A 22849-nucleotide genomic window follows, 5' to 3' on the forward strand; every position below is an offset into this window, starting at 1 on the left:
TCCCCCTGCTTGTGTTCCCTCTCTTGCGGTGTCTCTCTCTGTCAAACAAATAAGTAAAATCTTTAAAAGCCACTGAATTTAGTAAGAATTTCTTGCACTGACACCCAAGACAGAGGTAACACAAGAAAAGGCAGGCAAATTATGACTTCATGAAAATTTAAAAACAGTATCCATAGAGTAAAAGGGCAACCCACAGAATGAGAGAAAATATTTGCAAATTATCTGTCTGATAAGGGATTCATATCCAGAATATATGAAGAACTCCTAAAATACAACACCAAAAAAAACCTGATTCAAAAATGGGTAAAGGACTTAAGTGGACATTTCTCCAAAGAAGATGTATGAATGGCTAATTAGCACATGAAAAGAAAAGATGTTCAACATTGCTAATTATTAGGGAAATGCAAATCAAAACTACAATAAGATACCACCTCGGACTTATTAGGATTGCTACTATCAAAAACCCCAGAAAACAAGTGTTGGCAAGAATTTGGAGAAAACAGAACCTTTTGCATGCTATTGGTGTGAATGCAAAATGCTACAGTTGCTGTGGAAAACAATATGGCAGCTCCTCAAACAATAAAAAAATAGAATTATCATATGATCCAGCAATTCCACGTCTGAATATACCCTCAAAAGAACTGAAAGCAGAGTCTTGAAGAGTTATTTGTACACGCATGTTTCTAATAGCATTATTCAGAAAAGCTAAAATATGGAAGCAACCCAAGTGCCCATTGATGGATGAATGCATAAACAAACTGTGACAGAATATGCATGAATGGAATATTTTCAGTCTTAAAAAAGTAGGAAATTCTGACATATGCTACAGCATGGATAAACCCTGAGGACATGCTAAGCAAAATAAGCCAGTCACAAAAAGATGAGTACCCATAGATTCCATTTATAGGGTACTTAGAATAGCCCAAATCATAAAGACAAAAAGTACAACGGTGATTGCTAGGGACTGAGGGGAGGGGAGAATAGAGAGTTACTGTTTAACTGGTATAGAATTATAGTTTTACAAGACAAATAGGTTTATGGGGATGGATGGTGATGGCTGCACAACAATGTAAGTGTATTTAATACCACTGAACTGTACATCTAAAATATGGTTGGGGCACCTGAGTGGCTCAGTCAGTTAAGCTTCTGCCTTTGGCTCAGGTCATGATCCCAGGGTCCTGGGATTGAGCCCACACTGGGCTCTCTGCTTAGTGGGGAGCCGGCTTCTCCCTCTGCCTCCCCCTGCCACTCTGCCTGCCTGTGCTCTCTCTCTGTCAAAAAAAATAAATGAACAAAATCTTTTAAAAAATAAAAAAGGATTAAAAAATAAAATGTGGTTAAGATGGTAAAGTTTACCTTTTGTGTATTTTAGCACAATAAAAAAAGAAAAAACATACAAATACACACACAAATAGATTAACAAAGCAAATAAAAAATAGGAAAAGAATGAAAGAATAAAATACAGTAGTCCTCTCTTACCTGCAGAGATATATACCAAAACCACCAATGGATACCTGAAGCCACAGATAATACCAAGCCCTGTATGTTTTTTCTTATATATACATACTTATGATAAAGTTTAACTTATAAATTAGGCACAGTAAGAGATTAGCAATGACAACAAAAAATAAAACAATTATAAAAATATGCCATAATAAAATTTATGTGAATGTGGTCTCTTGCTCTTTTTCAAAATTACTCATTGTACTATACTCTCACCCTCCTTCTTGTGATGGTGTGAGATGATAAAATACCTATGTGATGAGATGAAGTGAGGGGAAAGATACAAGCGCTGTGACATAGAGCTAGGTTACTACTGACTTTCTGATGATACATCAGAAGGATCATCTGCTTCTGGACCACAATTGCCCATGGGTAACTGAAATCATGGAAAGCAAAACCATGGATGAGGGAGAACTACTGCAAATATATCAAATCCTAATTTAAAACTAGAAAAAGAATAACAAAATAAACCAACAGAGAGTACAAAAAATAAAGAAAATAGCAAAGTTAGTATGGTAGAGAAGAGAAAAACAATAGACCAAATTAATAAATCATCAAAATTTTGGCTCTTCCAAAAAAATCCATAACAGGCACACACTAGCTAATTTAATCAGGAAAAGAGGGAGAATGCACAAATATATGAAGTAAGAAATGACAAAGGGAAACTAACTATTAATACAGAGAGATTTTTAAAATTTTAAATTATTTATTTTTTTAAGGTTTTATTTTTAAGTGGTCTCTGCACCAGATGGGGCTTAAAATTCCAAACCTGAGATCAAGAGTTGTGTGTCAGCCAGGAGCTCCCAGAGAAATTATTTTTCAAAGATCAGAGGAATTTTTTTTTTAGCATCATGAGATTAGTATTTCTCTCCAAATAAATTTTAAAACCTAGCTGAAACAGAAAATTCAGTGTACCTGAGTTGATCCCAGTAGAGAGAGAAAACTTAGACTAATTTCCATAGAAGAAATAGAGAAGATCATCAAGGAATGATCCCCACCAGAAAAATGAAAAATAAAGGACCAAAGAGAAGAAAAAGAGAAAGGAATGGAAGTAGTATATGAAACAACAAACAACTGAGAACTTTCCAAAATTAATGATAGACACCAAATCACAGGTATGAGAGATGCAGAGAACACTAAGTAGGAAAACATAAAAAAAATCTACACCAAAAAGTCAATGTGCACATTTTATTCAAACTACAGAAGATCAAAGACAAAAAGAAAATCTTAAAAGAAATCACGGGGAAAAAACACTTTACCTATAGAACATTACTGATAAAAATTACACTGGACTTTTCTTCAGAAACCAGGCAAAGAAGAGAGTTGAATAACATATTTAAAGTGTTAAAAGGAAAAACCCATCAGCCTTGAATTCTTCCAAATTACCCTTAAAAATTAAAGAGAAATAAAGACTTTCTCAGACAAAAATTGAGGAAATTTGTCACAATTAAGCCTGCTTTGCAAGATAGGTCAGAAGCTCTGATCTACATAGAGAAAGAAAAACATTAAGGAAAGAGTAAATGAAGATAAAATAAAACCTTTTGTTTACCTACTTTTAATTGACCTAACAGATAACAATCTTTAAAATAATAATAACAACAATGTATTCAGTTTTATAGCTTTTGGGGAAGTAAAATAAATTACAGCAATGTTATAAGGGATAGGGGAAAAATTGGGAGTTGGGAATATTGTGTTATAAGGTACTTGCAAGTATTATTTGAAAGTGGGCTTGGATTAGTTCTAAATACATATTACAAACTCAAGGACAACCTCTAAACAAGGTTAAAAAAAAGTAAAATGTATCTGCTAAGAGAGGAGAAAAACGTAATCATATAAAATACACAATTAAAACCAGACAAGGTTGGGGCATCTGGGTGGCTCAGTTGGCTAAGCGACTGCCTGAGATTGAGCCCTTCATTGGGCTCCCTGCTCCTCAGGGAGCCTGTTTCTCCCTCTTCCTTTGCCTGCTACTCCCCCTGCTTGTGATCTCTTTCTCTCTCTGTCAAATAAATAAATAAAATCTTGAAAAAAAAAAAAAAGATAAGGCAGAAAAAGAGTGGAAGACCAAAAAGGAAAAGGAAAAAAAAAAAAGAATAATAAGAAGTAACAAATATGGTGGCTATTAATCCAAATATATCAAGTGGTGTTTAAATACATCAATTAAAAGATGGACTGTCCGATGGATTAAAAAAAACAATTATATGTTGTCTACAAGAATCCATATTAAAATACAAAGATACATATAGATTAAGAGAAAAGGAATAGAGTAAGATAATGCCATGCTGGAGTAGCTATATTAACTTCAGATAGAACAGATTTCAAAGCAAGGAAAAATATTAGGGAAAAAATTATTAGGGATAAAATAGGCATTACATAATTATAAAGGGGTCAATTCTCCAAGAAGACAACAATCTTTAATGTGAAAGCACCTGGGTGCCTGGGTGGCTCAGTCGGTTAAGCATCTGCCTTTGGCTCAGGTCAGGATCCTGGGGTCCTGGTATGGAGCTCCACATCAGTCCCACATCAGGCTCTCTGCTCTGAACGGAGCCTGCTTCTCCTTCTGCCTCTCTCTGTGTGTCTCTAATGAATAAATAAATAAGATCTTTAAAAAAAATGTGAATGCACTGAGCAACAGAGTGTCAAACATGTAAGGCAAAAAATAATAGGACTCCAAGGAGAAATAGATGAATCTACTCTTATAGTTGGAGACTTCAACACTCCCCTGTCAGTAATGGACAGATCCAACAGTCAGAAAATCAGCAAGGACATAGTTGAACTGAACAATATCTTCAGTCAACTGGATCTATTTCACATCCATAGAACACATCATCCAACAACAGCAGAATACTCTTCCTTTACAAGCTAACAGAGAACATTCTCCAAGATAGACCACATTTGGTCCATAAAACACACCCTAAATTTTAAAAGAACATAAATCATATGAAGTGTGCTCTCAGACCACAATGGAGTAGAAATCAATAATAGAATGGTAGTTGGGAAACTCCAAAATAGTTACTGAGTAAACCACAGATTTCTAAATAACACATGGGCCAAAGAAATCTCAAGGGAAAAAATTTAAAATATTTTGAACTAAGTGAAAATTAAAATACAACTAATCAAAATTGTGGAATACAGTGAAGGCAGTACTTAGAGGGAACTTTATTTTTTTTAATTAACATAAAATGTATTATTTGTTTCAGGGGCACAGGTCTGTGATTCATCATAGAGGGAACTTTATAACTTTGAATTAATATATTAGAAAAGAAGAAAGATCTAAAATCAGCAATCTAATCTTCTCCCTTAGGAAACTAAAAAGAGAACAGATTAAACCCAAAGTAAATAAAAGAAAGGAAATAATAAAAATTAGAACAGAAATCAGTGAAACTGAAAATAGGAAATCAAGGGATAAAATCAATGAACCAAAAATTGGTTCTTTGAAAAGATGGATAAAATTGATAAATCTCTAGCCAGGTTAACCAAGAAAAAAAGAGAGAGGACACAAATTACTAGTATCAGAAATAAAAAGGGGACATCAGTACTGATTCTATGGGCATTAAAAAAGATAATAAAGGAATATTATGAACAAGTGTATGCCCATAAATTTGATAACCAACATGAAATGGACTAAATTCTTGAAAGACATAATCTACCAAAACTCAACAAGAGAAATAGATAATCTAAATAGGCCTATATCTATTAAAGAAATTAAATCAATAATTAATAGCCTTCCCAAAACAGGAAGGACCAGGTCTAAATGACTTCACTGGTGTATTCTATCAAATATTTAAGAAAGAAATCATACTAATTCTTTACAATCTCTTCCAGAAAATAGCAGAGGGAATACTCTCTAATTCACTTTATGAGGCCAGTCATTATCCTAATATCAAAACCAGACAAAGACATTACAAGAAAGGAAAACTACAAACCAGTATCTCTCATGAAATAGATGCTAAAATCCTCAACGAAATATTAGCCAATTGAATCCAACATAGAAGGAATTATACACCATGACCAAGTGGTATTTATTCCAGATATGCAAGTCTGGTTCCACATTCAAAAATCAATTGATGTTATCTATCACATCAATAAGTTAAAGAAGAACAATCATAGGACCATCACAAAAGATGCAGAAAAAAAGATCTAACACAATCTAACACCCATCCATGATTAAAAAAAAACAAACACCTCTCAGAAAACTAGGAATAGAGGGGTATACATATCCTAATGTATTTGTCAAAACCCATAGAGTGTGCAAATATAAATAGTGAACACTAATGTAAACTATGGACTTTACCAGGAAGTGAGAAAGCATATGAGAACTCTCTGTACTTTCTGCTTGATTTTCCTGTAAACCCAAAACTCTCCGAAAAATAGCTTGTTAATTTTTAAATTTATTTTAGGAGAGAGAGAGACTGTGTGAGCATGGGGTAGAGGAGCAGAGAGAGAGGGAAAGAGAATCTCAGGCTGACTCCATTCTGAGTGGGGAGCCCTAAGCAGGGCTTGATCTCACGACCCTGAGATCACGACCTGAGCCAAAACCAATAGTTGGACAATTAACTGACTGTGCCACCCAGGCATCCCTAGTTTGTTTAAAAGAAAAAAAAAAAGAAGAAACAACACCACAAAAAACAACATACTACAAAGTCTTTTTAGGTAAATCAGTGTGATTACAGTACATAAACAAATAGACCAATGCAATAGAAAAGAAAGTCCAGAAATAAGCTCAAGTACATATCTCAATTTAGTATCTGATAAAGGTAGTTATCTCAAATCACTGGAAAAGATGGAGCTTTCAAATTAAATTAAATTAAATTAAATTTTTAATTGAAGTATTATTAACATATAGCATTATATTAGTTTCAGGTGTACAATATAATGATTCAACAATCCTATATATTGCTCAGTGTTTATCATGATGAATAAGTATACTTTTTTTTTTTTAAAGATTTTATTTATTTATTTGACAGAGAGAGATCACAAGTAGACGGAGAGGCAGGCAGAGAGAGAGAGGGAAGCAGACTCCCCGCCGAGCAGAGAGCCCGATGCGGGACTCGATCCCAGGACCCTGAGATCATGACCTGAGCCAAAGGCAGCGGCTTAACCCACTGAGCCACCCAGGCGCCCCTACTCTTTTTTTTTTTTTTTAAAGATTTTATTTATTTGACAGACAGAGTTCACAAGTAGGCAGAGAGAGAGGAGGAAGCAGGCTCTCCTCTGAGCAGAGAGCCCAATGCGGGACTCGATCCCAGGAGCCTGAGATCATGACCTGAGCCGAAGGCAGAAGCTTAACCCACTGAGCCACCCAGGTGCCCCAGTAAGTATACTCTTAATCCCTTTTATCTACTTCATCCATTCCTCTATCCACCTGTCCTCTGGCAAACACTTGTTCTCCATATTTAGGAGCCTGATTTTTTGTCTCTTTTTTCTTTGTTTGTTCATTTGTTTTGTTTCTTAAATCAAAACATCTGAGCGAGGTCATATGGGTATTTGTCTTTGTCTGACTTCACTTCCATAATGCCCTCTAGGTATGGATGCATGTTGTTGCAAAGGGCAAGATCTCAATATTTTTATGGCTGGGTAAAATTCCATGTGAGATATATATAGATATGGATATACATATCACAGAAAAGATGGAACTTTTTAATATATTGTGTTAGGACAACTGGATAACTATTTGGAAAAGTTAGATCAGCACTTCAAACCATACATAAGAATAAACTGTAAATGGATCAGAGATCTAAATGCAAAAAGAACAAAATCACACAAGCACTGGAAGAAAAGCATGGATGAACGTCTCTACAGTTTGGGTATAAGGCAGTGGTTCTCAGCTGCAGATTATATTTTAAAAGGTTTTATTATAGTTTTTTACTTTTTGAGAGAGACAGAGTGAGTGAGAGCGAGCACAAGCGGGGGTGGGGGAAGTGGAGGGGTAAAGGAAGAGAATCTTAAGCAGGTTCCACACCCAGCGCAGAGCCCAACGTAGGGATCAATTTCACGACCCTGAGATCATGACCTGAGCCAAAATCAAGAGTTGGGTGCTTAACCAACTCAGTCACTCTGGCAGCCCAACTGCAGATAATTTTGACCCCAGGGGACATTGAGCAATGTCTGGAGATATTTTCAGTTGCCACAACTATCAGAGTCCTACTGGCACTGAGAGGGTAGATATCAGGGATGCAGCTAGAAGTCCTACACCGCACAGAACAGCTCCCCACATAATAAAGACATACCTAGCCCAAACTGTCATTAGAGCAAGGGCTGAGATAACCTAGAACAAGGGAAGGCTAGTGACTACTACTTAAAATCCAGATGCAATAAAAAAAAAATTTAACAACAACAAAATAAAAATTTTGAAAAGGTTTTATTTTGAACAAATTTAACATTTTCCCCCAATACTCTGCATTTTGTTTTTTCACCATAATTATGTAACATGAAGAAATAGTAAAGAATTTTTTCACCAAGCCCTTCATAGGTGTTCCCAGATCCACTCTAATGAGCCATACAAATTTAGAATATTCTGTGTGGGCCACAATGTGGACAAGTTTGGAACTACTCCTATATATAATGCTCATCTGTGTCTTAAGTTGTTTTGTTTTGTTTTGCTTTTAAGATTTTATTTATTTATTTGACAGACAGAGATCACAAGTAGGCAGAGAGGCAGGCAGAGAGAGAGGAGGAAGCAGGCTCACTGCTGAGCAGAGAGCCCAATTCGGGGCTCGATCCCAGGACCCTGGGATCATGACCTGAGCCGAAAGCACAGGCTTTAACCCACTGAGCCACCAGGCGCCCCTGTGTCTTAAATTGTTAACCTAACCTGCTTCCCTGAGTGTCCTCCTCATAATATCTACATTCCTGTGTATCTATGTTTGTGTGACTGTGCATGTGTTGGTGTGTCTTGTAAATTTCTCTGAGGCATATATATTTGCTAAAGTAACTACATTTTATGTTTAACATTTATTCAGTGTGAGGCACTGTCCTAAGTGCTTTATGTATATTAACATATTTAATCATCACCACAGACCTAGGAGATAGGTTGCCTTTTATCCTCATTTTACAGATGACACTGAGACAAAGCAGTAAGTAAACTTGCCCAAAGTCACACTGCCACTAAGTGGTGGAGCCAAGGAAGGATTCATTAACTTCTTGATAAATACTATTATGGTGTTGATGAAAAATAATGTTGAATTGCTTAAAAAGCTGAATCTTTTGGGGTGCCTGGGTGGCCCAGATGGTTGAGTGTCTGCCTTTGGCTCAAGTCATGATCTCCAGGGTCCTGGGATCGAGCCCTGCATTGGGCTCCTGGTTCAGTGGGAGGCCTCCTTCTCCCTCTCTCTCTCTGCCTCTCCCCTTGCTTGTGCTCTCTCTGTCTCTCTCTCTCTCTAATGAATAAATCTTGAAAAAAAAGGCTTAATCTATTTCAACTTTTATGTATAAGTTTTGCCAAAACCATTTTTGAATGGAGCTTTTTTTTTTTTTTTAAGATTTTATTTTAAGTAATCTCTATGCCCAACATGGGGCTTGAACTTACAACCCAGAGATCAAGAGTCACATGCTCTACTGACTGAGCAGCCAGGCACCCCAAATGGAGCTTCTTTTATTTATTTTTTTATTATAGTAAGAACACTTAACAGGAGATCTGCCCACTTAGCAAACTTTTACATGCCCAATACAGTACTGTTAACTTACAGGCAGGCAGGTCTCTAGAAATTATTCATCTTGTGTAATTGAAACTCTATACCCACCAAACCCAATCTCCCCCTTCTTTTGAATGCATGTCCATGCTCACGCTGCCCCCGTATTCATTCCTATGTTGCTTGAGTGTTTTCGGTTTGTTGTTATTCCTTCATTATTACTGCAAACATTGCACAAAAAGCCATATGACCTGTATGCTTTGGGATATTAAATGTCCCCTTGTTATATTTGTATTAATAACAATTGTACATAATGAACACGGTATAGAAAACTTCTAACAGAACCACTACTATGGATCTAGCAAGATCTTCTAAAGCAGCCTGTCCCTATAAAAGCTCCATTAAGAACATGAATGTTTTCTTTTTTCACTCTGAGACCTATTCCTCTAGACAGATACAAAGCAATTATGACAGTGTATGGACTTGGGCCACCCAAATGCAAGAAATACCTGTGTATTGATGTAGAATTTTGGCCATCTCTTGTAAGCGGTGGCCCTGAAGGCTGAACTTGAAAATGATGTCGTCGTGATGTAAGAAACTGTATAAGCTGTAAAAGGTGATTTTGTTGGCTTCAAACATTGTTTTAACATAAAGATCATGGGTGCTAGAAGAGAAAGCAGGGATAATATGTCAATGAATGACTTAGATGATGGCAGACAGGTGTCTTTTTTGCTTTGCTGTCACTGACCTGCTTATCTGACAGTTGGTCTCCTGGCTGAAAACACATTTCATAAGTATGTCCAGGGTCATCAAGCTGATATGCTCATAGACCTCCACAACTGTGTCCTGAGAGCTGCAAATCTTCTCCCACTTACCCTGGCACAGGAAGTCAAGATCAACGACATCATCATCATCATCAAACTGCCTTTATCCGAAGGCCCCTCCCTGACCCTGCCCTTAGGATGTAAGGTAGACAATACTGACCTAAGAGGAGTCAAAGGTCAAATAGGTAAATTAAACAAGTGCTTACTTGGCATGAGGAAAGGAAAACTGCACCCAGCTGGGTGAGAAGGAGCATGGAGCAAACCAGGTCTGGTAAATGGCTGAGTTAAGTATCTTTGACCTTTCAGTTATTACCATAATGGCATTAAAGAAGATCGGAGTCCTAGGAAAACAGACCTATAATTACAAAGGATTTTCCCAGGGCTTCCTCCGTCTTCAGTCCCCAAATTGCTAGACACCCCACCCCACCATCACTACTGCCAACCACCATAGCCACACTTAAACTTGGAACACTGTAAAAAACATTTTCAATTCAGGGGCACCTGGGTGGCTGAATTGGTTAAGTGTGTGATATGATTTCGGTTCAGGTCATGATCTCAGGTTTATGAGATCAAGCCCCACTTAAGATTCGCTCTCTCCCTCTGATCCTCCCACCCTCTTTCTAAAAACAAAAACAAAAACAAAAAAACAACCCAAACTGAAAAACCAAACATATTTCTTTTTTTCTTCTTTTTTGCCCCTTGACTCAGGTTGGTTTTAGTTTTAAATTTTTTATTATGTTCAGTTAGTCAACATATAGTTTTTGATGTAGTGTTCAACAATTCATTAATTGTGTTAAGCGCTCATCACCACATGTGCCCTTCTTAATACCTAACACTCAGTCACCCCACCCTCCGGTTCTGTAACCCTCAATTTGTTTCCTGGAGTCCAGAGTCTCTCATGGTTTGTCTCCATCTCTGATTTCTTCCCATTCAGTTTTCCCTCCCTATTCCCTCCCTATTCCCTCCCTTTGTTCCACATATGAGTGAAACCATATGATATTTGTTTTTCTGTTTGGCTTATTTCACTTAGCATAATCCCCTCTAGTTCCATCCATGTTGATGCAAATTGTAGGAATTCATCCTTTCTGATGGCTGAGTAATTTTCCATTGTGTATGTAAACTATATGAATGGATCTTCTTTATCCATTTTCAATTCAGAAGTGGGGAACAGAGAGAAGCCATGAAAGGAGCAGCTTTGGGGAGTGACTTCCAGTCCAGTGCTGCCTCTGTCCACTTCTTCCCCCAAGTGACCTACTCACCTGACATGAGATGTTTTGTGGCTGAAACTGCCATAAATTTCCCTGTTGAAAATGTATTTGTCATAATAAGCATCCTTTGTGTAAAACACAAATAAATCTGAATGGTTAAAGTGAGATCAACCTACATTTGTTGAGCACCTATGCCATTGCTCGGGACTGTTATGCATTTTGAAGTCTAAAAAAAAAGGCAGAGTTTTTTTAAAAAAACTTTTACCCAAATGTCAATTGTTTATTCAATTGCTTTCATCTTGAGTTATGTAAATTTTACTGAGTAAATAAAATAAATTTAGAAGAAATGGGAGCAAAGTGGGGGCTCAAAGCTGGAGGCACTTGAGCACCGTTCAGCAGAGGATAGGAGCTAAGAGTGGGGTCTCAGGCACAGGTGGGACAGAGAAATGAGGAAGACAGAAGTGGTTTTATTGAAACAGAGATAAACCTAGTACCGCCACTGGCTAATTCGCAATTGTGCGCAAAGCTGCACAGCACAGGAATGGAAGGAGCATGGCCCCCGCCCTATGCCCACTCGCCTGCACCTCTGGTTCTCTGCCAAGAGCTGAGACATGGGTTTTTTTTTTTTTACTCCAACCAGGGCGACTTAGGTTAAATCCATTTTTGTGACAACCCAACCAATCGGGTACTGGGTAACTGTGGTTCTCTCTTGGGAAAAGGGATGGGTTTACAAATAAAGATGGAGGGAAACTCTAGCTTTGTTTGCGGGGTTTGAAGTGTTTCTGATAAAACTTGCATTAATGGATTACTTGTCTGATTTTTTAAAAAGTACACATTTAAAAATCTAAACTATACCAGGTACAAGTGAAGATTTGGAATGAGCTCATTTATCAATCAGAGACCACCCACAGGAATATTGCCCTGCCAACATTCTCCTGCGACTTTGAAAAGGCTCAAGTCAGCTCCTAGATCCGCCACTATCCACAAGAAGAAACTCACAACTGCAACTTTCATGTAGACACTTATTCTTCGCTAGGGTCTTTGTGTCCATCAGGCAAGTTCATTCTAACTTCCATGCTTTGTTCATGCTAACTCACTCTGCCCAGAATTCCCTTACCTATATTATCTACATAATCAAGTCCAGCTCATATTTCCTGGCAAATCTGAGTCCCCTCTGAATCTGAAGTCACTATAGCTGGCCCTGGTTCCCTTGCCTGTCATTTATAGCACTTACCATCTGAATCTCACTACTTCGTACTTGGTTTACGGCCACAGGGTCTCAAAATACATCTAAGTCAGATGGCCAGATCTTTATCATATTTAATCACACAAAGAACCAAAGCAAAAGTTTACATAGATACCTCTTGCTCAGCTGGTAATTGAACATCGGGTAATTTCTAGGAACCATCCTCAACTTTCACTTTCACTACCCAGTACACATGTTAAACCCATTCCTTGTTGGAAGCATTCTGCACCACACCAGAGCACTTTTTGTCCCTTCACTTACCAGCATTGTTTTCACAGAATGGGCCATTTCCTCAACATACAATTTCAAGATATTAACACTGAACCCAGGAGTTAGTAGTCGACGGTGCTGGAACCACTGGGGTCCATCTAGACTCAGCAGTCCTTTTCCTTGAGAAATAAAAGAAAAAACCTCATGCCATTTTATTAGATGAAATGAGGAAGGAGAGGCGAGGAACACAACATCATGGGGTGACTGTAGCACACAGGTAGTCATAACAGAGTGGAAATCAGAGCAGTGCTCATATACTAAGTTGGAAGTGAGTTTTGATACTTACATCTGGGATGGATGTATTTAACATTGTGAGGAAAACCCCAAGTTTTGCAGCCTGATGAGTGTGCCAATCCTGAAATCACCAGCTACTACCTGTGTAGTAACTGAGTAAGCCACTTAATCTTCCCGAGCCTTTGTTTCTCAATGATAAAGTGTGATAACAAGCACCTACTTCACTGTGTTGCTGTGCAGATTAAATGAAGGTCTATACATGAGGCACCTAAACCATCCTCTAGCTCGTGGTAGAAACACAACAATATTCATCTCCTCTTGACTCCAAATCAATCCATAAACTACGCTGTAAACACAATATTTGCAAGGAACTAGACCTGAATATCCACTCTGTCCCAGGATGTCTCCTCCTGAGTCCTAGCCTGTGCTTTACACCTATAAATGATATGAAATGGAAACACTCATGAAGACCAATGTTTTACAATCTTCTGTTGCAAGAAAGATCATTAAAGATTTGGCTTTGAAATGACCTTGAAGTTTATTGATATGTAATTTCCATCATTCATTGAGAGCTTACAACATGTCAGGCTTGCGATGCATGGTCCAGCACTGGTCCAATGCCAGCCATTACACTAAGTGTAGAAAATATGTGCTTCACTTAATCTTCACAATGGCCCAGAGATGTAACACTCATTAGATGTTTTCCCCAAAATCACATTCAACTAGTCAGTGGGAGGCAGTATGCAAATCCAAATACCTCTGAACCCCAAACCTACAGTTTTTTTCCTTCTTTGTCTAACATAAATACTAATTACATGACTAAAAGTCTTAATTTATCTGCTCATTAAATACTGTCAAACTATACTTCAGAGCAAAACTGCACTGGGGAAGTTTTGGTTCTTTTGGAAGAACCAAGAAAACAAGAAAGAAGAAAGGATAAAATAAAGGATTAAGACGTGAGGCTGCAGTTTTAAAGACAGAGATGGGACCAATTCACACACATGTGCCTTGAGATGAGACGCTGGAGAGAAAAATGGACAAAGTTCCTAGGAAGTTGTGTTGTGTTGGCTGAGCACTCCCTCTTGATCTTCCCCTTAGAAAACTTGCAGTATAGAACTACCATCCTCTTAATGCTTTTGAGCATTCTGATTTGTTTCTTTGAAATGCTCTGCAATAGTAAGGGGACCTCAGATGAGAGAGTGAGTCACTCTGCTTTCTTGCACATACTTACCAAGATACGGAATCAAGAACTTGTGTGAGTACTTGGACTTGGGATCTGCAGAGTCAAGTAGAGGAAACAAACGACAACATTAGAGGGAAATTACCAAAGTTGGTGAAGGTTCTTCTTTATTTGCCTGCACTAAGCATAATTAGCAAAAAGGAGCCCAGGGCTCACCCCTTATAGCCCTGGCAGGCCTAGGAAAACCACAAGTCTTGGTTGAGGAACCAGAGAACAACAAATCCCAGGAGGCAAACAGGAACACAAACCCAGATTCCTCCTTTACTTACACTTTCTCCAACAGAAACAGAGATTGCCTTGAGGGTTACCGAGTTTCCAGAACAGGATTTGGGACAATATATTATATCCTTCTTGGAAAATAGATTAGGGATTAGAACAGGGGCTGGCAGACCACAGAGAAAGGGGGACAAATGCCTCTTGGGGTTCACATGAATTCTAACATAGAGGTATTTTACAGCTCTTGTCCTTTCAGAGGTGGGCAAGAAACAAATCAGGGCTGAGGGCACGGGACACATGGAGAGTTTCAGGGAAAGGTTGTTTTCCTTTATTAGGTTTTACTAAAAGTAATGGAAACAGTGGACAGGGAAGAAAGATTAGAATATAAGCTCTTAGTTAAAACTAAGTTAGTTAAAGATGATGGAGCAAACACCAAATATTTTAATTTTGTGCTATGAGATGATCCACCACGGATGCTTTGAAAAAGGCTTGGATGAGGACGTTAGGTGACTTGTGCCCCAAAAGGAAACAAACATATGCAAACAAAAAAACAAAATTAGAACCACCATCAAGAGGTTATACTGGTAAATTAATGACCTAACATTCAGGTTAATGTACTGAAATGCCAGAGGCTGAGCTACTTCTGAATTCCCCTGAAAACTTACGCTCAAGCAGGGGTTGGGGGTGGGGATTATTACTGATACTGAAGTCACAAAACCAAGAGGCAAAGGAAGCCTTTGGTGATCTGGTGGTGCCAGCCCGGCTTTAAGATACATCCTCAAGGGCCCATGAGAGTCTGAGGTGGACAAGGGACTGGGTGGGATGTTATAGTCCCTTTCAGGATTGGTCAGAAACCACTCCCCACTTTCTCCAGGTCTCTCTTTCTTTTTTTAATTCCAGGATGGTAAACACAGTGAAACTAATTTATATTAGTTTCAGATGTAGAATGTGAAGATTTGACAATTCCATACATCATCCAATGCTCATCACAACTAGTGCACTCCTTAATCCCCATCACCTATTTCACCCATCCCCCGCTCTGGTAACCATCATTGTGTCCCTAGGCCCCTTAAAGGCTGAGTTCTAATCTTTGCCTCAGGAATTCTTTAGAATCCTGCCTGTGAGTTTTACATATCACTCCTAGGAGGATTAGGTTCCTGAGATTCATCCCTTTTCTTACCTGTTCTGCCCAAAAATATCCTTGCGTAGTCTGGGTCATAGATGTAGAAAAATGCTTGAAAAGGCCCAACCCAGCAAGGAAAGGCACAGGGGTATTTTTCAACAAGCTCCTCAAATTTCTCCATTTTACCATCCTGAAGTAACTGTAGTGAGAAAAAGAGTGAAGGAAGTTAGAGGAACCAGTCTGGATTCATCTCCTCTTACAGAGGCAAGCTGAAGGTAGGGCCTCAATAAGTTCACACAAACATGCTTTCCTTGGCATGTCAAAGCTTGGAGTATAATTTTTAAAAAGATTTATTTATTTATGGGGCACTTGGGTGACTCAGTGGGTTAAAGCCTCTGCCTTTGGCTCAGGTCATGATCTCAGGGTCCTGGGATCGAGTCCCACATCCGGCTCTCTGTTCAGCAGGGAGCCTGCTTTGCCCTCTCACTCTCTGCCTACCCCTCTGCCTACTTGTGATCTCTGTCTGTCAAATAAATAAATAAAATTTTTTTAAAAAGATTTTATTTATTTATTTGAGAGAAAGAATTGAGGGGAAGCAGAGGGAGAGGGAGAAGGAGAGAATCTCAAGCAGACTCCCTGCTCAGCATGGAGTCATTCTCACAACCTTGAGATTGTGATCTGAGCTGAAACCAAGAGTCAGACACTTAACTGAGTATGCCACCCAAGCACCTAATGAAGTTCTGTGTATTTATCTTCTCAATGTAAATGTATGTTGCATCCCCAGAATAAGTCCCTGTCAAATGACATCTATGGTAAGCTGTTTTCCCAAATGAGAAGGTGAAGAGACCTGAATCTGCCTCACCTGCCAAGGTCACGCATTTTGATTCAGAGTGGAGTCTGGAAGCTGAGATATTTTTCCTATGTAGGAAGCTAGTTAATAGTTGACTGAATATAACCCATGATCCAGCTCACTATTTCCTCTCCCTTTTCCTTTGTCTAATTATTGAGGAGTGATTCATTATTGTGACTTCATAGTAAAAGCTTCTCCCTAAAAACCTGCCCATTCCATCTACAGAGAAAATCCCATTCTTTTCCCTCACAACAGTAGATGGCTAATTTATACAGGTGTGTGAAACTTGAAGCAGTTTAAATAAAATTCTCAGCTTCGAACATTTTTTTTTTGTATTTTATTTTTCTCTTTTAAATTTTTTTTTATTTTTTTAATTTTTAATTTTTTATAAACATAAATTTTTATCCCCAGGGGTACAGGTCTGTGAATCACCAGGTTTACACACTTCACAGCACTCACCTTAACACATACCCTCCCCAATGTCCATAACCCCACTCCCTTCTCCCAACCCCCCTCCCCCCAGCAACCCTCAGTTTCTTTTGTGAGATTAAGAAGTCACTTATGGTTTGTCTCCCTCCCAATCCCATCTTGTTTCATTTACTCTTCTCCTACCCCCTTAACACCCCATGTTGCATCTCCACTTCCTCATATCAGGGAGATCATATGATAATTGTCTTTCTCTGATTGACTTACTTCGCTAAGCATGATACCCTCTAGTTCCATCCACGTCATCGCAAATGGCAGGATTTCATTTCTTTTGATGGCTGCATAGTAGTCCATTGTGTATATATACCACATCTTCTTTATCCATTCATCTGGTGATGGATATCTAGGTTCTTTCCACAGTTTGGCTATTATAGACATTGCTGCTATAAACATTTGGGTGCACGTGCCCCTTCGGATCACTACGTTTGTATCTTTAGGGTAAATACCCAGTAGTGCAATTGCTGGGTCATAGGGGAGCTCTATTTTCAATATTTTGAGGAACCTCCATGCTGTTTTCCAGAGTGGTTGCACCAGTTTGCATTCCCACCAACAGTGTAAGAGGGTTCCCCTTTCTCTGCATGCTCGCCAGCATCTATCGTTTCCTGACTTGTTAATTTTAGCCATTCTGACTGGTGTGAGGTGATATCTCATTGTGGTTTTGATTTGTATTACCATGATGCCGAGTGATATGGAGCACTCTTTCATGTGTCTGTTGGCCATCTGGATGTCTTCTTTGCAGAAATGTCTGTTCATGTCTTCTGCTCATTTCTTGATTGGATTATTTGTTCTTTGGGTGTTGAGTTTGCTAAGTTCTTTATAGATTTTGGACACTAGCCCTTTACCTGATATGTCCTTTGCAAATATCTTCTCCCATTCTGTCAGTTGTCTTTTGGTTTTGTTAACTGTTTCCTTTGCTGTGCAAAAGCTTTTGGTCTTGATGAAATCCCAATAGTTCATTTTTGCCCTTGCTTCCCTTGCCTTTGGCTATGTTCCTAGGAAGATGTTGCTGCGGCTGAGGTCAAAGAGGTTGCTGCCTGTGTTCTCCTCAAGGATTTGGATGGATTCCTTTCTCACATTGAGGTCCTTCATCTATTTTGAGTCTATTTTTGTGTGTGGTGTAAGGAAATGATCCAATTTCATTTTTCTGCATGTGGCTGTCCAATTTTCCCAACACCATTTATTGAAGAGGCTGTCTTTTTTCCATTGGACATTCTTTCCTGCTTTGTCGAAGATTAGTTGACCATAGAGTTGAGGGTCTATTTCTGGGCTCTCTATTCTGTTCCATTGATCTATGTGTCTGTTTTTGTGCTGGTACCATGCTATCTTAATGATGACAGCTTTGTAATAGAGCTTGAAGTCCGGGATTGTGATGCCACCAACTTTGGCTTTCTTTTTCAATATTCCTTTGGCTATTCGAGGTCTTTTCTGGTTCCATATAAATTTTAGGATTATTTGTTCCATTTCTTTGAGAAAAATGGATGGTATTTTGATAGGAATTGCATTAAATGTGTAGATTGCTTTAGGTAGCATAGACATTTTCACAATATTTACTCTTCCAATCCAGGAGCATGGAACATTTTTCCATTTCTTTGTGTCTTCCTCAATTTCTTTCATGAGTACTTTATAGTTTTCTGAGTATAGATTCTTAGCTTCTTTGGTTAGGTTTATTCCTAGGTATCTTATAGTTTTGGGTGCAATTGTAAATGGGATTGACTCCTTAATTTCTCTTTCTTCTGTCTTGTTGTTTGTGTAGAGAAATGCAACTGACTTCTGTGCATTGATTTTATATACTGACACTTTACTGAATTCCTGTACAAGTTCTAGCAGTTTTGGAGTGGAGTCTTTTGGGTTTTCCACATATAGTATCATATCATCTGAAAAGAGTGATAGTTTGACTTCTTCTTTGCTGATTTGGATGCCTTTAATTTCCTTTTGTTGTCTGATTGCTGAGGCTAGGACTTCTAGTACTATGTTGAATAGCAGTGTTGATAATGGACATCCCTGCCGTGTTTCTGATGGAAAAGCTTTCAATTTTTTTCCATTGAGAATGATATTTGTGGTGGGTTTTTCATAGATGGCTTTGATAATATTGAGGTATGTGCGCTCTATCCCTACACTTTGAAAAATTTTGATCAGGAAGGGATGCTGTACCTTGTCAAATGCTTTTTCAGCATCTATTGAGAGTATCATATGGTTCTTGTTCTTTCTTTTATTAATGTGTTGTATCACGTTGATTGATTTGAGGATGTTGAACCAACCTTGCAGCCCTGGAATAAATCCCACTTGGTCGTGGTGAATAATCCTTTTAATATACTGTTGAATCCTATTGGCTAGTATTTTGGTGAGAATTTTTGCATCTGTGTTCATCAAGGATATTGGTCTGTAGTTCTCTTTTTTGATGGGATCCTTGTCTGGTTTTGGGATCAAGGTGATACTGGCCTCATAAAGTGAGTTTGGAAGTTTTCCTTCCATTTCTATTTTTTGGAACAGTTTCAGGAGAATAGGAATTAGTTCTTCTTTAAATGTTTGGTAGAATTCCCCCGGGAAGCCATCTGGCCCTGAGATTTTGTTTGTTTGGAGGTTTTTGATGACTGTTTCAATCTCCTTACTGGTTATGGGTCTGTTCAGGCTTTCTATTTCTTCCTGGTTCAGTTGTGGTAGTTTATATGTCTCTAGGAATGCATCCATTTCTTCCAGATTGTCAAATTTGTTGGCTTAGAGTTGCTCATAGTATGTTCTTATAATTGTCTGTATTTCTTTGGTGTTAGTTGTGATCTCTCCTCTTTCATTCATGATTTTATTTATTTGGGTCCTTTCTCTTTTCTTTTTGATAGGTCTGGCCAGGGGTTTATCAATCTTATTAATTCTTTCAAAGAACCAGCTCCTAGTTTCATTGATTTGTTCTATTGTTTTTTTGGCTCCTATTTCATTGATTTCTGCTCTGATCTTTATGATTTCTCTTCTCCTGCTGCGTTTAGGGGTCCTTTCTTGTTCTTTCTTCAGCTCCTTTAGGTGTAGGGTTAGGTTTTGTACTTGAGACTTTTCTTGTTTCTTGAGAAAGGCTTGTACTGCTATATATTTTCCTCTCAGGACTGCCTTTGTTGTGTCCCACAGATTTTGAACCATTGTGTTTTCATTATCATTTGTTTCCGTGAATTTTTTCAATTCTTCTTTAATTTCCTGGTTGACCCATTCATTCTTTAGAAGGATGCTGTTTAGTCTCCATGTATTTGGGTTCTTTTCAAATTTCCTCTTGTGATTGAGTTCTAGCTTCAGAGCATTGTGGTCTGAAAATATGCAGGGAATGATCCCAATCTTTTGATACCGGCTGAGACCTGATTTAGGACCGAGGATGTGATCTATTCTGGAGAATGTTCCATGGGCACTAGAGAAGAATGTGTATTCTGTTGCTTTGGGATGAAATGTTCTGAATATATCTGTGATATCCATCTGGTCCAGCGTGTCATTTAAGGCCTTTATTTCCTTGTTGATCTTTTGCTTGGATGATCTGTCCATTTCAGTGAGGGGAGTGTTAAAGTCCCCTACGATTATTGTGTCATTGTTGATGTGGTTCTTTGATTTTGTTATTAATTGGTTTATATAGTTGGCTGCTCCCACGTTAGTGTCATAGATATTTAAAAATGTTAGATCTTCTTGTTGGACAGATCTTTTGAGTATGATATAGTGTCCTTCCTCATCTCTTATTATAGTCTTTGGCTTAAAATCTAATTGATCTGATATAAGGATTGCCACCACAGCTTTCTTCTGATGTCCATTAGCATGGTAAATTCTTTTCCACCCCCTCACTTTAAATCTGGAGACGTCTTTGGGTCTAAAATGAGTTTCTTGTAGGCAACATATAGATGGTTTTTTTTTTTTTTTAATCCATTCTGATACCCTGTGTCTTTTGATTGGGGCATTTAGCCCATTAACATTCAGGGTAACTATTAAGAGATATGAATTTAGTATCATTGTATTGCCTGTAAGGTGACTGTTACTGTATATTGTCTCTGTTCCTTTCTGATCTACTACTTTTAGGCTCTCTCTTTGCTTAGAGGACCCCTTTCAATATTTCCTGTAGAGCTGGCTTGGTGTTTCCAATTCTTTCAGTTTTTGTTTGTCCTGGAAGCTTTTAATCTCTCCTTCTATTTTCAATGATAGCCTAGCTGGATATAGTATTCTTGGCTGCATGTTTTTCTCGTTTAGTGCTCTGAATATATCATGCCAGCTCTTTCTGGCCTGCCAGGTCTCTGTGGATAAGTCTGCTGCCAATCTAATATTTTTACCATTGTATGTTACAGACTTCTTCTCCCGGGCTGCTTTCAGGATTTTCTCTTTGTCACTAAGACTTGTCAATTTTACTATTAGGTGACGGGGTGTGGACCTATTCTTATTGATTTTGAGGGGGGTTCTCTGCACCTCCTGGATTTTGATGCTTGTTCCCTTTGCCATATTAAGGAAATTCTCTCCAATAATTCTCTCAATATACCTTCTGCTCCCCTCTCTCTTTCTTCTTCTTCTGGAATCCCAATTATTCTAATGTTGTTTCATCTTATGGTGTCACTTATCTCTCAAATTCTCCTCTCATGGTCCAGTAGCTGTTTGTCCCTCTTTTGCTCAGCTTCTTTATTCTCTGTCATTTGGTCTTCTATATTGCTAATTCTCTCTTCTGCCTCATTTATCCTAGCAGTGAGAGCCTCCATTTTTTATTGCACCTCATTAATAGCTTTTTTGATTTCAACTTGGTTAGACTTTAGTTCTTTTGTTTCTCCAGAAAGGGCTTTTATATCTCCCGAGAGGGTTTCTGTAATATCTTCCATGCCTTTTTCGAGCCCGGCTAGAACCTTGAGAATCGTCATTCTGAACTCTAGATCTGACATATTACCAATGTCTGTATTGATTAGGTCCCTAGCCTTTGGTACTGCCTCTTGTTCTTTTTTTTTTTTTTTGTGGTGAATTTTTCTGCCTTGTCATTTTGTCCAGATAGGAGTATATGAAGGAACACGTAAAATTCTAAAAGGGTGGCAAAGACCCCAGGAAAATATGCTTTAACCAAATCCGAAGAGATCTTAAATCGTGGGGGGGAGAAGGGGGATAAAAAGAGGTTCAGAAAAAAAAAAAAACAAACAATTAAAAATAGGAAACGAATAAAGAAAGAATATAAAAAGATATACATATATATATATATATATATATTAGATAAACTAGTTAAAAAACGTTAAAAAAGAAAAGGGTAAAAGTTTAAAAAAATTTAGCAGAAAAAAATTGAAAAAGAAAAAAAAATAAATAAAAAAATTAAAAAACATTAAATTAACTGCAAGACTAAAGAATCATGGGGAGGGAGCCATGAGTTCTGTGCTTTGCTTTCTCCTCCTCTGGAATTCTGCTGCTCTCCTTGGTATTGAACCTGCACTCCTTGGTAGGTGAACTTGGTCCTGGCTGGATTTCTTGTTGATCTTCTGGGGGAGGGGTCTGTTGTAGTGATTCTCAAGTGTCTTTGCCCGAGGTGGAATTGCACCACCCTGACCAGGGGTCGGACAGAGTAAACAGTTGGGGTTTGTTTTCAGGAGCTTTTGTTCCTTGAATGCTTTCCATAGAGTTCCGGAGGACGGGAATGAAAATGGCGGCCTCCTAGTCTCTGGCCCGGAGGAGCCAAGAGCTCGGGGCCCCAATCCTCAGTGCGCCCTCAGAGAATCGCGCCCAATTACTCCGTCTCCCTGGCCTCCGGCCGCGCTCTGAGCTCACCGAGCCTGCAACTGGTTCAAGGTAACCCCAAGCTGAGAGCTCACTCCTTGGCTCTGTCTCTGTAGCCGGCTTCCCCGCTCCAATACCTGCGAACTCTGCGACACTCAGGCACCCCCGATGCTTCTGTGACCCTGCAGGACCTGAGGTCACACTGACCCCGCGTGGGCTTCACTCCGGTTTAGCCTCTGGAGCGATGTCCCTCAGTGGAACAGACTTTTAAAAGTCCTGATTTTGTGCTCCGTTGCTCCGCTGCTTGCCGGGAGCTGGCCCCTC

The 22849-nt window shown here is 38.6% G+C and overlaps 1 protein-coding gene across 1 annotated transcript in view; it reads right to left on the minus strand.

Annotated features, from left to right (window-relative positions):
- The window catches only part of LOC116860568 (cytochrome P450 4X1-like), a 45404-nt gene that overhangs the window by 14291 nt on the left and 8264 nt on the right, over window positions 1–22849 (minus strand). Inside the window, exons 2-6 of the mRNA XM_032846631.1 lie at window positions 15553–15694; window positions 14148–14192; window positions 12674–12801; window positions 9883–10010; window positions 9644–9798 (exon numbers count right to left, since the gene is read on the minus strand). Of these exons, the coding sequence (XP_032702522.1) occupies window positions 9644–9798; window positions 9883–10010; window positions 12674–12801; window positions 14148–14192; window positions 15553–15694 (598 nt within the window). The remainder of the gene's footprint in view (window positions 1–9643; window positions 9799–9882; window positions 10011–12673; window positions 12802–14147; window positions 14193–15552; window positions 15695–22849) is intronic.

The sequence above is a fragment of the Lontra canadensis genome, unplaced genomic scaffold, assembly GCF_010015895.1.
Source record: "Lontra canadensis isolate GAN:19392208 unplaced genomic scaffold, GSC_riverotter_1.0 scaffold179, whole genome shotgun sequence".
NCBI lineage: Eukaryota > Metazoa > Chordata > Mammalia > Carnivora > Mustelidae > Lontra > Lontra canadensis.